The 24145-nt window shown below is 44.7% G+C and overlaps 1 protein-coding gene across 1 annotated transcript in view; it reads left to right on the forward strand.

The window, feature by feature from the left end:
- Positions 1–24145, forward strand: part of PITX2 (paired like homeodomain 2) — a 565621-nt gene that overhangs the window by 365584 nt on the left and 175892 nt on the right. Inside the window, exon 3 of the mRNA XM_078676090.1 lies at positions 14362–14480. Within this exon, the coding sequence (XP_078532216.1) occupies positions 14384–14480 (97 nt within the window). The 5' untranslated portion in view covers positions 14362–14383. The remainder of the gene's footprint in view (positions 1–14361; positions 14481–24145) is intronic.

Genomic DNA, 24145 nt, shown 5'->3' on the forward strand with positions numbered 1-24145 from the left:
AAAGTAGTATTCCCTGTTCAGAGTTCACATGGAATGAACTACCACAAATAGCGCAGTCATTTACTGGTCACAACACAGGAAAAAATGGATAGAGGACGTCTTCTTCGCAGTGTCAATGTTTCCTCTTTTTCTCTGCCTTTCACAAAATGAAATTTTTAGACGCAAGTCCAAAGCTAATGAGCGTCTCTACTGCACCAGCTACTGAAATGGCCAAAGGTCAATTGGAGACGGAATTCCCTTAAAACAAAGTTCAGATAAGGAATTAAACTCGACCTCTTAAATAACGATCACACTAGAAGCGTCTTCTTAGTCAGGCGCTTTCAAAGTGATTCGTTATCTTTTTTCTCGCAGGTGCTGTAAAACGCGAGACAGTGCGTTTCAATGCACCGCGGCTCCACAACGGGCACAATAGTGATTAATTTAGCAAAATACGTGGAGAAAGTGATCCCGCTTTTCCACTGAACAATACCTTACAGAAAAGGCTCTCAAAAAGTCAATAAATCTGATACTTCAGTCCCGCATTCGTCCAGGAATCCAAAGGGCTTCTATCTTCCAGCTGAAATCCGGCGGGGATCACCATCCGCCATTCCTTAAACAAACAGGTCAATTGACAAGCACCTTTCCTTTGTGAAGGCGGTGCTTATGTAAGAACAACCCCTAGGCATGCTGGTAATTGTAGTTTTTTCTTCTTTTTGCACCATTTCCTCCACGCAAAGCAGGCTGAGAGCGAGATATCATTAAATGGTACTGTCTTAGCATTCCAGACCACGTAATCGCTACAGAACCCCCTCTCGAGGACTGCCGACCCGGCGGTCGTCCAGGCTTCCCCGGGAACTGTGCATGGAAAGATCCACCAGGTCCGGACAATTCAGACTCTGCACGGGTTCCCACGTCCTCTCTCCAGGCCCATACCCCTTCCAGTCCACAAGATATTGTACCTGACCCCTCACCATACGGGAACGGAGGAGCGACCGGACCTCATACTCCACTTGCCCATCTACCTCAACTGGATGAGGCTTCTCAGGCAATCTTACACTAGGAGAGCAGGGTTGAAGTAAAGAAACATGGAATACAGGGTGGACCTGCCAAGCATCGGGCAGCAAGAGCTTCATTGCAACAGGATTGATCACCTTAACTATACTGTAAGGACCCACATATTTAGGCTTCAGCTTGTTCGCCCCTCTAAGATGGAGATTCTTTGTAGAGAGCCAAACCTTATCCCCCACCCTATAATCAGGTTCTGCTGTCCGTTTCTGATCAGCAAATCTTTTCTGTGAGGATTGAGCAGATGCTAGATTGTTCTTTGCTGCTAAGAGAACTACCCTGAGATGTGCATGATGTTCATGTATGCTGGGCACAGGGGAACGGACAGAAACATCAAAGGGGAGAGAGTTGGGTAGAAATCCGTGTAGGCAAAAAAAGGGGGAACAACCCAAGGTTGAATGCTGAGCGTTATTATAGACAAATTCTGCCATCCATAACAAGGTGATCCAGTCCATATTGTTTTGCAGAGTAAAACACCTGAGGTACTGCTCAAGGGTCTGATTTAAGCGTTCTGTTTTACCATCCGTTTGGGGATGGTAACTGGATGACAGTCGAGCATCAATATCCATTGTCTTGCAAAGAGCTTTCCAAAAGCGAGACGTGAACTGAGTCCCTCTGCCTGTTATTAGCACACAAGGGATTCCATGGGCTCTTACAATATGTTGAAGAAATACTTCTGCCAATTCAGCCGAATTTGGCAATCCAGCCAACGGTATAAAATGCCCCATCTTGGTCAAATGGTCAACCACAACCAGAATCACTGTATTTCCTTTGCAAGGTGGCATTTCCACTATAAAATCCATTGATAACGTATGCCACGGTTGTGGCGGTATGGGCAAGGATCTGAGAAGGCCAGTAGATTTAGTATGAAGAGCCTTTCTTTGTACACAAACAGCACAGTTCTTAATGTACTGACGGACATCTTCTCTGATCCGAGACCACCAGAAGGAACGCTCCACGCTGGCAATCGTTTTATAGATTCCCAAGTGTCCCCCCAATGTTGAATCATGGATCCAGGCTAACACTTTCTGTTGTAATGCAGCAGTTGGAACATATAAGGCCGTACCTTGTTAGGCAAGGTCGTCTTTTTCCGACCGATGTTCAGGATCTTCCTGTAGCCATTCATGTACATCCTGGTACGCCAAAGCTACTCGAATGTCTTCCAAAAATGTTTGTGAGGATAACAGAGCTACTGACGATACCGGCTCACACACTTCTTGTAATATCAAAGGAGGCACGTCGTCATCTATAGTTCGTTGTTCTTCTATTTCACCAATGCGAGAAAGAGCATCCGCCTTCCCGTTCTGCGGCCCAGGTTTGTACTTGATGATGAAATCAAAATCCAAAAAGAACAAGGTCCATCGTAATTGACGAAGAGTGAGGGCTTTTGCTGTTTTAAGGAATAACAGGTTCCTGTGATCAGTGTATATTTCAACAGTGTGTACTGCACCTAGCAGATAATGGCGCCATTCCTCACAAGCTCTTTTGATGGGTAGGAGTTCTTTATCTGAGATGGTGTAATTGATCTCACAGGGTGTAAGTTTCTTTGAAAAGTAGGCAACAGGATGGAGTTGTCCAGTCCCAGGATGACGTTGAGAAAGAACCCCTCCAACTGCATATTGTGAAGCATCCGTTTCCAACACAAAAGGTATTTGTGAATCAGGGTGACGCAAAATCGGAGCTTGTGTGAACCGTTTCTTCAATAGCTGAAACGACAGGTCTGCCTCTTTACGCAAAACAAAAGGAGTATTTTTTCTTAGAAGGCTAGAAATAGGATGAATTATTTTAGAGAAGTCCTTGATAAAACGTCGATAGTAATTGGCGAAGCCTAAAATGCTCTGTACCGCCTTGACATTCTGAGGATTACTCCAACCGATGATGGCATCCACTTTCCGTGTATCCATTTGGAACCCTTGTGCATTAATCACATATCCAAGAAAGGATACTTCCTGAGCATGGAACAGGCACTTCTCGAGCTTTGCATACAGGGAATTCTGCTGCAATTTACCAAGCACGGTTTTCACATGTACCACATGCTCTGAGAGGGTTGATGAATATACCAAAATGTCGTCTATATATACGACGCAAAAGGTTTCCAGACATCCACGCAACACCTCGTCCATAAAAAATTGAAACGCTGCAGGGGCATTACACAGCCCAAAAGGCATCACCCTATACTCGAATAGCCCAAATTTGGTTCGAAAAGCCGTCTTCCACTCATCCCCTTTCTGGACCCTGACAAGATGATATGCTCCTCGAAGGTCAAGTTTAGTGAAAAAACGGGCTCCTTTCAGCTGGTCCATAAGGACCGGTATTAAGGGGAGCGGGTAACGATTCTTGATGGTCACTCTATTGATAGCCCTGTAGTCGATGCATGGTCTCAATTCTGCACAGTCCTTCTTAGGGATGAAAAACATAGGGGATGAGGCTGGTGAAGTTGAGTGTCGAATAAAGCCAGAAGTGAGGTTCTCATCGATGTAGGTTCTCAAATACTGTGTTTCAGTCTCTGTTAAGGCGTAGACTCGACTGCACGGGATGTCTGCTCCTGGTACTAGTTCAATGCGGCAGTCATACACTCTATGGGGTGGCAAGGTGGTAGCTCTTTGTTTGTCGAATACAGATAGATAACCATTGTATTCTTCTGGAAGGAAAGTAGCACAACAATAATGTTCTTGAGAACATGCCAACGCCAAACATAATGAAGGCGTTTTGTCGGTGGTAATGGTATGCGAATCATTCTGCTGACAATGTTCCTTACAATAACTAGATGACAATGTAATGGTACGAGCTGCCCAACTGACCTTGGGATCGTGAAGAGTCAACCACGGCATGCCCAAAATGAGTCGTAACTGGGGGGCATCAATAACATCAAACTGGATATATTACTGATGATTGTGATTGGTCTGCATTAACAGGGAGCGTGTATGGTAAGACACAGGACCGGACGATAGCATGGTTCCGTCAACGGACTTCACCAGCTCAGATTTTTCCTTCTTTTCGCAGGTGATTCCGACTTTCATGGCGTATTCCTGATCAATGTAGTTACCGGTAGCCCCGGAATCAAGCAATGCATCAATATTCAATGAATTCAGGTTCGTTACCCAGAGAGTAACTTTGAGATTCATGTGGGCTACAGCTGGATGTAGGGTATTGGCAAGCGAAGGTGAGATCATTGATTGTGGACAACCCAAGGCAGAGACCTCTTCCTGATTTGGGTTTAGAAGTTTTCCGACGTCTCTCCCGCCTTGATGACAGCCTGAACACGGGGCACAAAAGATCTACCGGGGAGAGCATTTCTAGCTCTGCATTCTTTGATGAAATGTCCTCTTTTCCCGCAGTACAAACACTGTTTCAATCTTCGTCTTTTATCTTTTTCCTCCTGCAAAAGGGGTCCTCGGATGCCTCCTATTTGCATAGGTTCAGGGGCTTCCACGGATTTAGGTTGGTCTTCAATGGGACTTTTGAGGCGGGGACAGAAATATCGTCCATCTCCTCGGTTTTTATCCCCTTTTCTCTCTTGGAGTCTGTGGTCTAACTGAATTGTTAGGTCAATGAGTTCCGCACAGGTGTTAGGAAGCTGTACCACTTGCGCCAGGACATCCTTGAGCTCTCCCCTTAGTCCTTGATAGAACAGAGATAGTCTTTTTTCAGGAGGCCATTCAGTTTCAACTACTAATCTATTGAAAGACATGATGTAGGATAACAAGTCTTGGGACCCTTGACGCAATGTGATCAATTCCCTGTCCAGGGTCAGCATATGGGACTTCCTATCAAAGAGTTTTCTTAGTTCCAAACAAAAATTGGTAAAGTTGTGCAGTACTGGGTCATTTTTTTCTAGTAATGGTATAGTCCAGCTCGCAGTGTTCCCCCCCATGTAGGACATCATGAATGCTGTTTTTGCTGATTCAGCATGAAACACCCCAGGTTTACATAGGAAATGCAGTCGGCACTGGTTCAGAAAGGTTTCGAATTTTTGGGGATCCCCATAGAACATCTCAGGGGGTGCCAATGGAATACCCATGTTTTGTATAACGTGTACTGTGTGGGCTGGATCGGAAGGGGACTGTGTGATAAGGGGATTCTCAAAATACCCACCCCCTTCAGCTCCTAAAGTGGGAGTGTAGCTGGTTTGATGTAAGAAACCCCTTCCGTCTTCTTACTCGTGATGCCTAATACCTCTCTCCTTAATACTCCCACTTCTTTATATAGAGCCTGGTTCTCTGTTCTGGAGGTCTGCACCTCTAGTTGTAAAGCTGCCAAACTTTCCAGCACAGACGCTAACACTGTCTCGACTTCCATCGCCCAGGCCTGGCGTATATACTTGGGCTTGTCAATCTGTCGGGATTGGCAGCAGCTCAAGAATAGAAAACGCCACTAACCTTGTCCTTATGCCAGGCGGAGACGATGTCCTGAAGAGAAGCCCCTCAGTCCCTCCTAGACACGACCCCCAACAGAGACGATATACACTCTCTGCGTGAATTCGTGCCACGGGGGTAAAAGGGGAGTGGATAAAATAATAAACAAGATGTGGTCTCTGTGGTTCCCTCAAGGGCTTGATCCCAGGCTTGTTGGTACCCTCAATGGTTATTCTCACTGCAGAGGATGACAAGGCATACGTATAAACACTCATGAACTTTAATAGCCTCAATATGCCACAAGGTCTTGTCCCCCTACTCACCAGAAAACCACACCCTGAGGCCGGAAATAATCTGCACCTATTTTGCTTCAATAAAGTGGCAGAATCACCAAAAGTAGTATTCCCTGTTCAGAGTTCACATGGAATGAACTACCACAAATAGCGCAGTCATTTACTGGTCACAACACAGGAAAAAATGGATAGAGGACGTCTTCTTCGCAGTGTCAATGTTTCCTCTTTTTCTCTGCCTTTTACAAAATGAAATTTCTAGACGCAAGTCCAAAGCTAATGAGCGTCTCTACTGCACCAGCTAATGAAATGGCCAAAGGTCAATTGGAGACGGAATTCCCTTAAAACAAAGTTCAGATAAGGAATTAAACTCGACCTCTTAAATAACGATCACACTAGAAGCGTCTTCTTAGTCAGGCGCTTTCAAAGTGATTCGTTATCTTTTTTCTCGCAGGTGCTGTAAAACGCGAGACAGTGCGTTTCAATGCACCGCGGCTCCACAACGGGCACAATAGTGATTAATTTAGCAAAATACGTGGAGAAAGCGATCCCGCTTTTCCACTGAACAATACCTTACAGAAAAGGCTCTCAAAAAGTCAATAAATCTGATACTTCAGTCCCGCATTCGTCCAGGAATCCAAAGGGCTTCTATCTTCCAGCTGAAATCCGGCGGGGATCACCATCCGCCATTCCTTAAACAAACAGGTCAATTGACAAGCACCTTTCCTGTGTGAAGGCGGTGCTTATGTAAGAACAACCCCTAGGCATGCTGGTAATTGTAGTTTTTTCTTCTTTTCGCACCATTTCCTCCACGCAAAGCAGGCTGAGAGCGAGATATCATTAAATGGTACTGTCTTAGCATTCCAGACCACGTAATCGCTACATAAATTCTGTCATCTTACTGCGAAGCGATACAAAAGGGGATGATGGACGGAGCGTTTGAGCAAATCAAACGCTCACCCCCAGTCAACTGATCTGGGTTTAATCCATCACCATTCTTTAGCTCACTCAGCCACCCCAGTTCAGACATGGCCATATGCAAATCAGTCTGACCCTGTGCCTCATGGGAACAGTCCAGCCCGAACTGCCAAGCCATGTCTTCCCTGGACCGGAAACAAGCATCCTCGGACCGGTTTTGGATTCATAATCCTCATCAGCCAGGCTATCTTGAATCCAGTGGCCAAGTGAGCAAGGGGCTCACGTCTGAGCATACCCTGCCACACTTAGGGTGAACAAAGCGATACAAAAGGGGATGATGGGCGGAGCGTTTGAGCAAATCAAATACTCACACCCAGTCAACTGATCTGGGTTTAATCGATCACCATTCTTTAGCTCACTCAGCCACCCCAGTTCAGACACGGCCATATGCAAATCAGTCTGACCCTGTGCCTCATGGGAACAGTCCAGCCCGACTGTCTTCCCTGGACCGGAAACAAGCATCCTGGGACTCATCTTATGATGGAACCTTTGGAGCAAGAATTAAGGTAGCTTTTGAATGCAGGGGTGGTTCAATAAATTGAATGTTCTGAGTGGTTGGCTCCGATTGTTTTGCCACCTAAGGATGGGGGCAAACAGATCAGGATGTGTGTGGACTTGAGGGGGCTGAATAAGCACATTGTGCTCACCCAAATCGTTTAACAACACAGGCACCTTCGGTGATCAGGGCTAAAGTATTCAAGGCACAGGCACTAGTTTGCATGGTGTTCTAGATTCGAATCACTAAAGAGACTGGCTCCAGCATACACAGTGTGAACAGTGATATGCACACTTTCTAATGTTCAAATCTTTTAATTGTCAAGTGTCCTAATAATCTCATCAGTGATACACTGACTACTCAAGCATACACGTGTGAATGGTGATACACACACCTCGAAGGCAATCTCACACAAATTTAAGCTCATTGTTGTGTCAAGCATTTCACCAGTGATACACTCACTTTCATCACTCTTCTGACGAGCGTACACATGCTTGTTTTTAGTTGTGCATTTGTGTGCTCACGTGCACGGTGATACACACACCTTGTGTTGTAAACAACGTCTAGATTGCATCTGACATTGGCATCTGTCAACATTGGCAACACGGGTAACTTACAGTTGAATTGTATCTATTTGTGCGCTTTTCACTTATTTAACTTTCGTTTTGCCCTCATCATGTCATCTACTAGCATGTCTCAACCACCCGAGTTTCTCTCTGATAAGGGGGACCCTGTACTGCCATGGAAAAGATGGAAGTTATTATTTGATTCCTATTTATTGCCATTGGTGGAGAGAAGTTTTCTGCTGTAAGGAAACAAGCAGTATTATTACACAATTTAGGCATTGCTGGGAAACATGTCTACAAAAGTTTGGATGAGATTGTTGTGGAGCGGGGTGAGGTGAGCCAGATAATGTCTTAGACATGTCTGTCATGATGCTAGAAAAACACTTTGGGTCAAACATAAATGTGGTACTTGAACGACATAAATTCTTTTCAAGAGCACAAGGGTAACACAATAAGATAGGGAGTTATGTAGAGACACTAAAGACACTTGCACAGATGTGTGATTTTGAGCAGCTTACTGATTCCTTGGTAAGGAATCAAATTCTGAGGTGCACTAATGATGTCAAAATTCAGCAAAAACTGCGTTCTAAAAATCCATATTTGAAAGAAACTGTGGCTATTGTGGAATGTATGGCAAACACTAACATGTGGGTGCATTAGATGAGAGATGAGAAGAGTAAGGATGTTTTAGCTGAAGAAAGTGTGGTTCATGAAATCAAGAAGGATAGTAGCAAGGGGGAGAATTTGATAAGACAGATAAAACAGGTAAAAGTGATATTAGTAAGAAGGTTATTAGTGAGGGTAATGTTGGTTTTGGACGTGGCAATAGTGGTTTCAAGTGTTTTATTTTTGGTTGGGAAGGACACCTATCTAACAGCCCTGGTTGCTATGCACGATTCGCTACATGTAAAAAGTGTGGCAAGAAGGGACATTATGCTAGAGTGTGCCGTGGTGTTAGTGACAAAGGTCAGACTGTACATTGTGTGGAGGAGGAGAGGAACATTCTCCTAAGTGTAAGAGATGCTGGAGAGTGGATGGTGATAAGTTAGAAATGCCTGAGTGTGAGATTGCTGTTGGAAGAGAGCTACTGCTGGTTCTGGCTTATTCAGGTTCACCCTATACCATGATTGGAGATGAGAACTGGGATGGGGTGTTTGGTAATAAAAAGATTGAGTTGTCCCTATCAGATATTAGTCCAGTGGGGCAGATATTAGTCCAGTGGGGTGTGGTGGTGTAAAAATTGATGTTCTTGGATTTGCTGTGATTAAGATTCAATTTTAGAGAGAGATCTTGGTATAACACTCAATCCTTATGGCACACAAACAGTTGTGTTGCTTTCTACTGGAGAAATAACAGAAGAAATTATTTCACAGGTTCCTAGAGTTTTTGTTGATGGTATAGGTTTGTTGAAGAATTTTGAGCACAAGATTGTTTTTTAACAGAATGCTCAACCTTTTGTAAGCAAAGTTAGGAAGGTGCCTCATCTTATGATGGAACCATTGGAGCAAGAATTAAGGTAGCTTTTGAATGCAGAGGTGGTTCAATAAATTGAATGTTCTGAGTAGTTGGCTCCGATTGTTTTGCAACCTAAGGATGGGGGCAAACAGATCAGGATGTGTGTGGACTTGAGGGGGCTGAATGAGCCCATTTGGGTGGACAGACAGCCTCTACCAAATATTTCAGAGATGCTAGCTTTGATTAAAGATGCAGTTTTTCTCAGTGTCATGGATTTATCATCTGCCTCCCCTCAAGTTTTGATCCACCTGGACTCCAGGCATCTCACATCTTTGTGGCCCCTTGAGGTGCCTATAGGTTCATCTGGATGCGTTTTGAGTTGGCCTTTGCAGCTGCTTGCTTCCAGAGGGTCATGAGACGGGTCTTGGAAGGTGTGCACAAGGTTCAAGTTTTTCAAGACGATATAATGACTTATGGCAATGATCAACAGGAGCATGATAAGCAGTTTTGGGAAGTGTTACTTCGATTAAAAGAAGCTGGACTTGTGTTAAAAAAGAAAAGTGCAAATTTCGAGTGACTTCTGCGAATTACCTTGGTCACACAATTTCAGGTGAAGGGATATGCCCTAAATTGGACTCGGCTGAAAGTATTGTGAAGGCACCCATTCCAGGGAACATAGGCCATGTGCTTTCTTCCTTGGGGTTGGCTGAATTTTTCTCAAAGTGTATCCCCAATTTTGCTGATTTGTCTGCACCTTTAAAGTTACTATTCAATAATTCCAAATTTGTGTGGTGTACCAATGTTTTTAAGAGCATTAAGGATACTATCTCTAAGATGCCTACTATTGGGCATCTTGATGCATTAAAAAAAACTGTGCTATCAACGGATGCCACTATATGGGCTTTGGGTGCTTTCTTTTCCCAGGTTGTGGATGGTGAGCCTAATGTCATAGCCTTTGCTTCTCGTTCTCTTAGGGGGGCTGAGGAACGCTCTTCTGTGATTGAGTGGGGAGCACTGGCTTTGCATTGGGCCATTCGGCATTTCAAGTTTTTTTTGTGGGTAATCCCAATTGTAATCAGATCTGATCACCGGCTGTTGTGTCAAGTGTTTACATGCAGAGAGGTGGAAAATGTATCACCTCGTATTAAAAGATGGATGGAGGGGTTGTCTGAGTTCAATTTCTCTGTGGAGTATGTACATGGTCCTAAGAACATGGATGCAGATTACTTATCAATGTTGCCCCTAGATCATGGTGGAAATGAAGTGGAAAACCCCTTGGTGGAATGAGTTTGTGAATCTGCAATCAATTCTGATGAATGGTCTGTGACCTGCAAGAATGAAGATGGGTTGGATTTGCTGACAAAGTTCATTGTTGATGGTTGTCCGGAGGATAAAGATGTGCCTGAATCTTTGAAGGGCTTCCTAAATGTAAAGGATGATTTTTGCATTATTGAAGAGAGACTTTATAGGGGGTACAGAGTAGTACCTCCGGTTGATTTAAGGACCAAGCTTATTAGTCTAGCGCATGAAGGGCACCTGGGAAGGAACTTAACTAAAGCAAGTAATCAGGAATGGTATTGGTGGCCCATAATGGACTGTCACGGGGAAGAGGTTGCCAAAGATTGTTGGGAATGTGCCAACAATGACAAGAGCAAGAAAATACACATAGTTCCCTTATCTCCTGTGGAGAACCCTATGCAACCTTATTCCAAGCTGGGATTAGATATTGCTGGGCCCTTTGAGCGTTTGGCATATGACGAATGCTAAGTTTTGTTCTTGGTTGATTACACCTCCAAATGGGTTGTCACCAAGTGTGTGTCCCAGGTTAATACCAGAACAGTGATAGAGTTCCTCTCTGAGGAATTTTCCAGAGAAGTATTCCAAATTATCTCATTGTGGTTCAATTTTTTTCTCATGAAATGTGTCTTTTTCTCAACCAATTGTCTATTGCTCATGATAAGACTGTTCTTTATTCTCCGCAACCTAATGGTTTGGGGGAAAGCATGAACAAGTTAGTGAAGAGTTGTGCTCAGAGAGCTCTACAATCAAATCCAATTGTGTTACGTCTGTTTCTCAGTTTTTTGTTTTGAGAGGCAGGAAACCACATGATAAGTTGAATCCTGTGTGGTTAAAGTTGGGAAATATGGTGGAAAAGGACGGAGAACTGAGGGCTAAGAGAGTTTCCAGGAGAGATACAAGTCCCGGTTTAATAAGAAGCAGAGTGCTCAGTACAGACGTTGGTGTATGGGTGAGACGGTGTTTCCTAAGAAATGTCGCACTAGATTCATGGATCCCTTTATTATCTCTGAGATGAAGAAAAATGTTGTGGTTCGGGACTCTGGAGATGTTTGGAGTATGTCTAGACTGGCAAAATTTAATGACAAACTTATGGAATCCAACAAGAATTCTGTGGATGGGTGTGCCTCTGACCAAGCTGGTCGACCTGCTGTGCACGGTCATGATTTGGTACAAATTCCATCTTCTAAAAGACCTAGATCTCGACCTTTTTGGAATAGTGATTATGCTATGATCTAGATGAATTTATGGTAACAATTGCTACATCACTTTGTATTATTTTATTGCTGTATTTTTTTGTGTTCAGTGAAATTATTCTTTTCTTATGTTTCTTTCTTTTCTTTTATGTTCTTTTGTTTACTATTGTGTTGGGGGGGAAGATGTGTTATGGCCTGCTTCCTGTGTCCATGCTCAATTCAGGTTTTATGGATAGATTTCAACTTATCAGAAGGCTTCTTGTAGACTTTTACAAAAGCCATTCAGAAGTATTGGCATAGTCAAGGTTTGGCAACCATCGCCAGACCTATTATCTTTGCCAGTACTTGTTGTAGTTGGGAGCTAATTTTTTTTCTTTTTAATGAACTTGATTTTGACCTTGTACTCCTTGGTTTCCTATGACTATGTTACTTCTTCTAGTTCTGTGTACTCTCTTAACACTTCTTGAAAATAAGTCTTCAGCTTTATACATGGTCAATATTCAATTTGATCAGGCTTTGGTTTGCCTCTGCATAGTCCCAATACCCAGGTTGTTGTTATTGGAAAGTAAACATGGTACTTCTAAATGTTTACTCACCAATCCCAGCCTGCCAAATGCAACAGCAACCTTGAAGATAAACTTTATAAGAAATGAGTTGGGCCTTATTACATAAAGTGCCTCAGGGGTGCAACGGGCATTTGTGCATGCTTTGCGCATCCCCGGGGCACTTTGGTATTACAGAAGGGGCCGCAGACAATTGTGCGCCACCCTCTGTAATACCAATATCGGTTGCGGACATAAAGCACCAGCGCTATCTTCAGGGGGGCGTGCCCTCATTTGCATGTAGGCGTGCCTATCCAAATGAGGGAATCTCTTTGCCTCTGCACCCGCACCGTATTAGGGGTAGAAGCAAAGAAGCCCTTAGGAGGCACACTGTCAGTGTGCCCCCTGAGAGCAGCCCTCTGCAGGGGTAAAGGGGATCTTATGGACCCCCAACATCCCCTTGCCAGCAGGTGCAGATACTGACTGCACCCGCCGGCAAGGGGATCTCTAATCTCCTTTGAAAGTGCTGGTGGGTTGTCGTCTGCACAGTGAAACACAGGGCGGCTTCAACGCTGTTGCTCTGTTTTTCACCTGAATGCGCGGCCCCCTGGGCACCCCGAGTTCGCCGCTGCCTGGAATGGAAACGGCATGATTTATTGTTTAGCACATTCACCTAGAGGCTTGTGGGAATATATGATTATACCACGATTTCAGTTACCACGCATGGCTTTACCACGCGAATTTTACCTCGCAAGTGGCTTTACCACGCTGGTATTTACAACGTAGCATTTTACTACGCGTTGCAACGTCTTACCTTCACGTCTTTCTCCACGAGCCCTTACTTCCATCCTCCTTTGAAACAAGCGTCAAAACACGTATACCAAAATAAAAAAAGGACTGCTTTTTTGACGTACACGGCACGTCTTTGGGGGAGGCTCTTTCCTCTTTCTTTTAAATTTATGTTCGTTTTTTTGTTAAAGTAACCTGCTTGTTATTTTTGGGGGGGGAGACCCCCCCCAGCCCCCCTCCGAGCCCCCCCCCCTCCCTCTGCCCCCCCATGCCCACGCAGATCGACTTGAAGGAATACCACGTCTCCTCCCTAGCCCGTGATAAAGACGTCGTGGAAGGTACCCTGCGTGGAAGGCACCCTGCGTGGTAAGTGTCACGTGGTAAACGTGAGTAGTGGTAATGCCTTCGTGGTAAATGATATTTCCCGGCTTGTGGCAATAGCATGAACAGTGATCCCTCAATTACCCACTGAACTTTGATAGCCTCTTCCTCACAGATCCCAGAAAAAGTGTATACAACAGAATGAAAGGAGGAAATGTTTTCTTCTGGTATTCTGAAGGATGCTGAAGAATGCTTTACCCGGTTTTCTCAACGGGATTAGGCAAACTTCTTTAAGCACTTAATAGATGGAGTAGGGTCATGATCTTACCTTCACCTACAATTAGATTAATTAGTTTTGTTATTGCCACAATCCAGTGGACATACACACCTTTAAGTCAAGCCACACAGACCTCAACCCAGTTGGATCTCTTATCAAAGTCATGCAGGGCAAAATGGCAGGCAGAGTACCAAATTGGTCTCAGAGACAAATTCGGATGTTGGTTTTTCCAACCCTTGTCTATTTTACTGTAGAGAAAACTGAAAGCTATGAGCGAAGACTGCTTTTGGCTTAGGCATCAGGTAGAGCTTCGAGATCCAGGCCTATTTCCACAACATAATGCCTTTTTTGCTCAATTTTTCTAATTTAATGTGCAGCAATTCTAAGTGCCCCCCTTCCTAATCCACACCCCTATTTTACAATAAAATGGCATCAACAAAATATGGCTTGATTGGTTTCATGCTATTAAACTGTTATGTAACTTCCTCTGAGTCCAAAAAGGCCAAGATATCTGGTTGTAGGAAACAGTTACTATTTGGTTATCAAGATATTATCGTTTTCCTTACAACAGATCTTGTGTTTTCACTTGTGAAGAGGCTGTTTGTTCATGGCTTTCCCACGCAACATATCTTTCCCTCTGTCCTATTTTGCAGAGGCTCACCATCGTTTAGTTTTTAGGGCTGTTTGTGTTTTCTTCTTAAATGTTCTAGTACTACATGTTGCATGTACTAAACTGTCATCTTTTTTTCTCGGCAGGATCTGCCACTGAATCATTTTAATGGCTCAAGATACGATTCCCAAAAGGATCTCTCTTGATGAGAAGCTCGAAGGGGACACCAGAGGATGTGCACCAAGCATTCAAAGGGAATCAATAAGTAAGAAATGAGGAACCCAGTCCCAGAGGTTTACTGTCATTTGTAGATAGAATTGTAGGCATGTCCTGGAGCACAATGTTATCAAGAAGGTTCTGAACTCTCATGGGATGTGAATTATGGTTCCTATACTGTCCATATACATGTACCCCATTTAGGCAAGGGTTTGTATGAATTGGGATTTCTGGGAAGAATTCTGCCTGAACTTCAGATGACTTCAAATGCATCAGGAGGAATGTTTGGAGTGATCACAAACCCCCAATGACCATTTCTAGGTTCCCTAAACAAGACCTAGTTTATAGAAAGGGGCTTGAGTACTAGATATTAATTGCGGAGCTTAAGTATATCCAGGGTCGTAAAGAGACAGAAAATAGGCCCAGGCACAAAAATAAAAGTGACCTCTATTAGTTAATCAGATAGCTACAAAAGTGACTCAGATTTGCAAATTAGATAATTTTAAACTTGTAAAGACACAGGGTGTAGGTGTTTTGCAGGCTACAAGAGATTACATGCTTTTGCACTTCCTGCAGGCAATGTTTGTTGTCATATCGGGGAAATCAACAGCAAAAAATGGCCCACCAAGCCATAAAACAGGGCCCCAAACAGCCAAATAAACGGCCCACACACTGACCTTTCAGACCTCCCCTTCTGGCACTGCCAGATTACCCTATAAGCCAGTCTGACACTGAGTATTTTGCAGGGGTCCCTGTGACTTATCTTTGGAGTATAACCTTTGCAATTCAGTATGTAAAATACTTTGCGTTGAACTCAGTGCGAATCAATAAGAGCTTATACCATAGATGTATTTCCATGTGCTAGTGATAGAGATGGTGGCAAGCTGTTACTAGTATGGTAGTGGAATACTCAATGGGCTATGAATTTTAAAGTGTTGAATCACTTTTGCACCAAGCAACAGCGTGCATGCACGAAACAACCCTTAAGTGCGATTTATCAAGACGAACAAGACCACCTTGCGTGGCCCTAAGTGGCTTGATAAATCTGGAGTAACACAATGCAGCGCAAATCGCTGCATTGTGTTACTCTGCCCACGGAGGTGTTCCATGGGTGGTGCATGGGTGTTCCCAGGCACTACCCTTGGATTTTGGCGCATTCCAAGATTTACCATAAGTGGTAGACCTGGGAATGCGTCAAAACTGCTGTGCATTCTCCTCTGTTTTTTTCCTCTTTCTTTGTGTGCTGCAGAATGCAGCACACAAAGAAAGAGAAAAATAAAGGAGACCTTCCTGCACAAACACAATTGTTTTTGTGCAGGAAGGTGTCCTTTATTTTAAATCTATTACCATAGGGTAAACAATCATGATAACTCTATAAGGCCAAGAGGGAATTATCATGTTTCTTTTATTTTTAAATATTGTATAGTCAATGAAAGCTTGTTTCTGCCTGTCAGAGGATGGTGTGGTACAGCCTTCAGCAACTGGAGGTTTTTATAAGTATTCTTGGCACCGTGAAAAGTTGTCTAAAATGCTATCAGCCGCAGCCCGAGGAGGGAGTTCCTTGGGGCAAACAGGTGGGGTGGGGGAGGGGCAGGGTGGGGGTGGTAAACACTGGAATATGGATGATTGCAGGTAAGTAAACTATTAAATTAATAAAACGAATTTCGTAGCGCGCCCTGCATTGCAAAATGCGATGCAGGGTGCGATACGAAATTTGTTTTATTAATTTAATTGTGTACTTACCTGCAATCATCCATATTCCGGTGTTTACTACCCCCCATCCTGCCCCTCTCCCGCCCCGCCTGTCTGCCCCACCGAACTCCCTCCACGGGCCGCGGCTGAATGCAATAATATTGGAGATTTCTAATGCTTTCTGTAGATTTCGACTTCTGGAAGTTCTCTCAGAGGTCGATATATATCCTAAAAAGCAGAAAAAATGAAGTATCTTAAAGAGATGTCATGTTCTGTGTATTAGGCAAATTCTACATCCACCCAATCCACTACATACCAGAGTACAATTCATCAATTTACTAATGTAGTGTCAAAATCTTTGCATTTCAGTAGATTCATTTTAAAATCATTTGACATAGTTTACCATAAGAAGGGTGGTACTAGTATTGTTTGGAGTAGCACTATGCTGTTAAAATGAAAACTCTTGGGTTGAGTGGACACCTCACTATTCTGGATGAACCTCTATTGAAACGTCCCCACATGGGTTGTTAAACCAATTGCTTGTTTCCTTCTCACCAGGAGGCTCAGGAAAATTTTAACTCCAAGACCCACTGTTGTAAGTCAGATGGGCACAAACAATTCTTCCACTTGGCACAACTAACTTTTTGATGATATTCTACAATACCCCACAAAGTTTCCTAAATTTTGGATAAACAGGCAACTGAGTCTGTAGGCTCTGTGTGTATCTAGTAAAATCAGAAAACTATTTTATCAGTGTCAGCTTAATGATTTTGGGGACCCTAGGCAAGAAATATTTTGAGGGACGCTGTTTTTCACAAGTTGAAAATATATTACCCATTTTCTGCAAATTCAAGCCCTGTGTTGCCTAACAATATTGAATTATATGTTGAAGGTTGAGGAACTGAAATGAACAAAAATGAGTGAGAGAAAGTTCATATTTCCCAGGGGGCCACTTCTAATTGCCTAGTTGCCCATTCCTTAAAACGTCTCTGGTAAGTATGTTTGTTCAGTGGCCCTGAGTTTAATTTTCAAGTAAGGTGTCCATCTTTCTGCTCAGGCTGCTTTGTCTTAATCTGGTAAGGGTATCAAAAATGCACAAAACATTTGTTTTGGTGGTAGCGCTCGTGCTAATTTTAGGAACTGAGTAGTCATGTGATTTATGCATATGATTTCTGTGTGTTTTCTTCCCAAGGAAAGTGTTTGTTCTGCCCTTCAAAGATCATTCTAAAATTTTATTATGACCAGTTGTAAATGCAATTATTTTAATTCCATTGGTAATAATTTGTAGAACAGGTATGAGTCTAGACTAAACATGATCTGGGTATCCCTTTAAAACAAAATGCAATTGCAATAAACTAAATACCTGACAGCAGATTTGAGATCTGGAGGCAGAAAGAGTGTATAAGAATAGTAGACATGCTCCTCGGCTACGAGAATGAAAACCATTACGGATATAATTTCTGAATTTGGCCTGCCAGAAACAGAAAGATTTCGATACACCCCTCCTGTACAGTCATCGCTAAATTTGAACAGTGGCTGTTGCCCCGAGAAAATAGCAAACATGTGGTGTCAGAGATTGCAAGGAAATGCCTATTTTTGCATGATCACCCCCAAAGTTTTTGACTGCTGTTTATTTTCTGGCTCTGAGAGTGCACTGAGGCCTACTAACCAGACCTCAGTGCCAGTATTCTAACCCATTACAAAGTGTATGTTGAATTGGCTACTCTCAATTGGCATAAACGGTCTTACTTATAAGTCCCTAGTATATGGTACCAAGGGTATCCAGGGCATTCATGTTAGAGTGGCTACCCAGGACTTTAGCACTGATTGTGCCCCCCTGTGTGTGAGAAAGTACAAAATGTCTTCGAGCCTGGCACTGCAGCTTAAAAGGCAGTTTTAAAACTGCAAGTTCAACTTTGCCATTTAAACCAATGGCAAAGCCCCCACGTCCCTTAACAATATATGTGAGTCTCCCCGAAGGAAGGCCTGTTGACCCATAAGGCCTATATATTATTAATTGGGACTTATGATTTAATATGTCCTAGCAGCAAAACCCTCAATTAGCTGTTTTTGCTGTGGAATGGTTAGTAGCCCCATTGGCTAGTACAGAGTTAGCTGCTGACCTCTCAGTCTGGATAACTTCTGAATAGGACTACTTAAATGGGTATTTCAAGGTATCAAATTATTCATGGCATTAAAGATGATTTAATGACCAAGCTGAATTTAATGTCAGTTTTGGAGAAAGGCAATTTTTTTAAAGTTGCCACTCTGTTGCCTATTTTTACAGGTGGCCTTCACAGTTGCTGCCCACATAGGGACTAGTGTGAAGTACTCCACTGTAAATCTCCCATTTCCCTTAACAATATATGTGAGTCTCTCCTAAGGAAGGCTTAGCAAGCTCTAAGGCAGGGAGCTATATATTATTAAGTGGGACATATACTTTAATATGTCCAAGAAGCAGAACTCTAAATTTTTCGTTTTTGCTGTGGAAAGGTTAGTAGCCTCATTGACCAGTATTGAGTTACCGGATGACCCCTAAATCCGGCTAACTTCTGAATCGGACAACTAAAATGGGTACTTCAAGGTATCAAATTAATTGTGGCATTAAACCCGACTTGATGCCCAATCCGAATTTAATGTAATTTTGGAGGAAGGCAATTTTTAGAATGTTGCAACTCTGTTGCCCAGTTTATCCAGTAGCCTTCACAGTTGCTGGCCCCGGACTTCCTTCTGCCCACCCGGGAAGTAGTGTAAATGACTCCCAGACTCAGGGTCAATAGAGACTGGCTACAGAGGGAGTTTTCTCACAAACAATAGAGACTGCCCAATATTACCCCTAGAACCTGGGTCTAATACAGTCAGTAACAACAATGGTTCCTTAAGGAATATTTCAATCAACAGACAAAACACACCAACATAGACCAGTATAGACTGTGATGCAGCGCGAAGTGAAACAAATTAATTCACATATACTTACATAATTTCGTAATACTCAAGCTATTTCCTCTCTGGGCACATTTTCAAACTAAACTTACAAACCATCAATGCTCTGATGAAACTTTTATGTGAGCTAACAGGGACTTGGATATTAGGAGAACATGGGGCAAATCCTTATGAGAACCTGGAGTAAGAAGATGCCGAATTCATACAGACACATAAATAATTTCTCCTTTAAACCCACATAGATAAATTATCTACACAAGATTTCACACCAAGAATGACTCAAAATGATAAGATTGCTCACGTATATCATTTATCAGAGCCTCAATTTGAATGGTCAAGAAACACAAATCACATTTTATCTTTTGGTTATAGAAATAATTTAGTACAAATAGTCACACAATATCACACAGTATGGTAAAATAAACATTTGCTGATCACCTAGGGAATAAGAGAGAGAAAGAGAGGCAAAATCAAGTTCAGCATTTAGGATATACAAACCAAATATGCAGTGATAAAATGTAAGAAGTCACAGGATTGAGTCTATAACTCTCCAGCCGAAGAGTTATATCTGCACACTTTACCAGCCGGTAAAGTGCAGGTTGAGTCAGTTCGGAAAAATCAGTTCAACATGAGATAGGCATAAGAAATTAAAGTTTTGTCTAATAGCATGCCAGGCAGGGAAAATAGCCAACCCCCACTCCTCCTCCATGGTGGCAATTATACTTCCAAAGTTCTCAGTTTATGCCCACAAAGTATCAGTTCTGTCATAAGTTATGGTTTCCAATGGTTGTCCATAGTGGGCTGCTCATGGTGTCATCCATACCTCACAGCCTCACTAAGAAATCCGGAAGCATTAAATAATCCTTTGTCAAATTATCAATTTAAACAACTTTATAATTTGCATCTTCTCCTCGGAAGTAAGGAAATTCATTTTGTTAACTGTTTGTCCATTCCCAGACACTCTCTCTGGGTGTGCAATTGTATTGATAATTTTTTGTCAAAAGTGTTACTGAATGAGAGATGGTCCTATTTTTCATAACATGAACAGGACACTCTCAGAAAAGTTCTCATAGCATCTGAAATGATGACTTCAGCTAGATTCTGCCTTTCTGAATGAGGAAAAAGAAGCACTTGAGGCCTACATACACGCTTATTAAAATCATTACCATGTTAAGATTAATATAAAACACAAATTAACATAAATAGTTCCATTTTGGTGGTAAATTCACTCATTATTCTTTTCTACAAAGTTACATGTCAATATTAGACACTACTAAACAAAAAACTTCACACATTTTTTATTTTGAACAGATTATTATGCATGTCCCTTTTGTAATTCACGTTTGTATTTCACATATTTAATTTAATGCAGCAAAACTTTCACTGTTAAGCATCTTTAAGCTAAACATTTTAATCGTTTCCATTGTGATTTACTATGTAAGCATACTTTTCATTATGTCATGTTATGTAATCAGCAGCACATTTCTAAGTAAACCACATTTTATTTCTTAAACGCGTTTCTACATTTCATAAGCATACACCTATTTCTCTTCCTCTTTATTTAAGTTTTTCATATTTTTACGTTTACAGAACATTTCTGCATGCTTTTACGATGCAGTATAAGATCTCTTGTTTTTCGTCATCATTTTATTTTTGCATATTTTGTTAAACTTGTTGTCATAAGTCACATCTAATAGTGAGAATTGATAGAGGCAGCAGTCTGAACTTTTACGCTCCATCAACTGTGTGCTCAATCTGTAATTTTATATGACAGTATGCACAAACCAATAACATTCAATGGCATATATTGGGTCAGCAAAACTAACTGCAGATCATACAGGTTACATAGATGACACAGTCAAATAAATCAAATATACTTCATACAGTATCAGTGCTCAGAAAAGTGCTCACAATGTGTGTAGCAACAGGCAAACGGTTGGCAGCAACCAGGGGGATAGTCAGATTTCTATCTCGCAGTTTTTTCTCCATTTTATTGACGCTTCAGCGCGCTCTTCATTTTCTCACCTTACTTCTTGATGAAGGATGACGTGTTGACCTCGGCACCCTTAACTATTATACCTATAAGTGTTCACTGGATGACCATTACTCTATCAACCTCCAACCCATATTACCATGGTTTTCACAATTGTTAATGTTTAATTTGCATATAGAATGCGGCCCCCAGGGGAAAGCAGGTCGGCAGACCAGTCTTTTCCCCGGGGTGTTCGCGCGATAGTTAGGGATATGGCAGGAAGTAGTTAGGGGGTTAGGTCAGGGGTGGGAGGGGTTAGGATGTTATTTAAGGGGACAGGAAGGGGAAGGACTTCCTCTTCCTGTCCCCGGTGCCTCAGGGAAAGAAGTTAGTTTTAGGAGCTGTAGGTGGAGTGTGATTTAGAGGTCTTTTGGTCGTGTTCTGGTGCCCCAGAGCGACTTTTCTAGGCGGGCTTTACTGTGTCCAGTTAGGTGGGCTCTCAATTTGGGCGATTTTCCAGGTTTTAGTCTTCGGTGTCCCGGTACGACGCGCGGCGGTGCGGAATCCCACGCATCTCGCGGACGGGTCGGGGTTGCCAAACCTCACGCATCTCGCGGACGGCCTGGATTTGAGGTTGCCAAACCTCACGCATCTCGCGGAAGGTAGGAAAACGCTTTTAGAGGCATGGCAGCACCTGATGCAGAGGCAGTGAGGGCTGCACTACTGGTTCTTGGACGGGCGGGGAGGACGGACCTCCTGCAACCCGGGGTCTTGGACCAGGCATGGGTGGGGATGACCCGCACGCCCCGGTCGGCGTCGGCGGGGGTGGCCGCAGCTGTTGCTGCCTGTATGGATGAGCCCGCTGGGGCTCGGGAGGGCGCGCCTAAGAAGGCTAGGGGTAAGAAGCAGCAGGAGGCGCCCAAGAAAGGGGGGAGGCGGCTGAGCCTCCCGGCTAAGATCGAGTCCATTGAGGCGTTTTCCGGTGAGGATGGCGGGACTCCGCTGGCACTGCGTGCCGGGGGGTCTGGGAGGGTGGGCCAACTGGTGGGGTACGATGAGAGCAGTGAGGGGAGTGGGGGGGAGGAACTGGGTGAGTGGGAGGCGGTGGCTGGTGAGGATTTTGCGCTCACCCTGTCGGGGGGGGAGTCTGGGGGGGAGGAGGAGTTCACCATCCTGGAGCAACCGGTTGACCTTTCGGGGGGCCGGAAAGGGGTTGTCAAACAGCATGGTTCCAAGGGCAAAGGCCCATTGAAGGCGCAACAGCAGCCTGGGGCAGGGGGTGCTGCGGCACCAATGCCCGCGGGGGGGCCTGGGGGTGCCTGGGCGGTCGTCCATTTATGACAGGTGGGAGCATATGTCCGAAGAGGAGAGGGCCCGCGACCAGCGTCGCGTCATTTCCGAGTATGAGAGGGAGTGGCAGCGTCTGAAGGAGGCCAGGGGGACGAAGGCGGGTGGGGCGCTCAAGGGCGATGGGGTCCTGGCGCCTGCGCGTGGCAGGGGGGCAACTGGAGGTAGAGGCAGGGGGGCCCCTGGGACACGAGGGCAGTGGGTCTGGGTGGAAGGTCCAGGGACTGCCTTGACGGATCAGAGACCTGCTGGCACTGGGGCCTCCCCGAGCGCATACGGCTCGGGGGGGGGGGACAAGCCAGCGGGGTCAGCTGGCAGAGGCCGGGGTGGGCCGGCAGGGCGCAAAACGGCCTCCAAACGCCGGGACGAAGTAGCAGGGGGGTCCGCGCGGCCTGCCCTCCATCGAGGGAGCGGGCACCATCGATGCTGGAATGCGAGTTTATGCCTGGAGTGAAAGGGAAGGGTGCCAAGAGAGTGGTTACGGAAGTGGTGCCGCTGGATGTTCAGGATGAGTGGTTGGACTATGAGGATGAGGAGGATGAGTTGGAAGAGGGTGAGTTGCGCGAGTCGGAGTGTGTGGACAGGGCTAAAGTGGCATCCGCCACGGTAGGTGTTTCCCATGAGGCACGAGATGGCGCCAGTCGGGCCACCAAGGGGACCATGAAGCTGGCGGATGCACGGCGACGGGAGACGGACGCTCCTGCAACCTTGTCAGGTGAGGGCTCTTGGTGGGACGCATGGACTGACGGGGGGAAAGGTGGGAGGAAGAAGCCCTGCCGGTCGGTGGGGGTGGGGGGATGGGTCTGTACGGACGGGGGCCCATGTTGGGGCGGAGCCGGTGGCGGCTGCTGGGGGGAAGCAGGTCACGACGGCCAGTGCGCAAACCGACAAGGTGGAGGATTTGAGGGGTAAAGATGATGGAGTGGGGAAGCTCCCCGAAAAGTTGCCTTATATGGGTTTGGCCGTCCCCCTGGGTTCGCATCTGTCGGAGAAAACGAGAGGGAAGATTTGGAGGCACGAATATGTGGATGTGTTTAAACTGCTACATAGGGAGATTCAGGCGAAGGAAGGGTCTAAGGAGGAGGAATGGGAGTTGACCAGGCGGCCGAGGGTGCCGGTTATGATGGAGAATTGGGCGTCGGCTTTCTTGATTTACGCGAGTATATATTGTGAAAAGCATGGTGATCGGGCGATTACTCTGTTCAAGTATATGGACGTGATTAGGAAGGCGCAGCTGCATTTCGGGGGTTTTGCTTGGTTGAGCTACGACGAGGAGTTTAGGGCCAGGATCAGTGTCAATCCGGACAAGCCATGGGGGGAGGTGGACCAGGAGCTTTGGATTCAATGGAAGTCTTCGACGCAGGCGGCGGCTTCCACTCATACGGCTAGCGGTCTTCCGGTGACTTATCGGTCTTTTCAGTCGCGCCCCGCCCAGTCTATGGCGGGTAGCCAAGGAGGTACAGGTGGTTTGGGAAGCCAGGCGGTGTGGTCCGGGGCTGCGGGACAGCAATACAAGCCAGTGTCTTCGGGAGCCTGTTGGGGTTTCAATAAGGGTTTCTGCAACCGCCCCTCTTGTAAGTTCCAGCATGAGTGTTCAAAGTGCGGGGGGCGGCATGCAGTCACACAGTGCCTCACGTTGGCTTCGCCGTCAGAGCAGTGGAAACTTGCCAAGGGTAGGGGTCAGCCTGGGCCGAAGGGCCCATACTCCGGTTAGGTTGGAGGCCATGTGTCCATGGCCCTCACGGTACCCTGATAAAGAA

This window comes from Lissotriton helveticus, chromosome 2_1 (genome assembly GCF_964261635.1).
Source record: "Lissotriton helveticus chromosome 2_1, aLisHel1.1, whole genome shotgun sequence".
Lineage (NCBI taxonomy): Eukaryota > Metazoa > Chordata > Amphibia > Caudata > Salamandridae > Lissotriton > Lissotriton helveticus.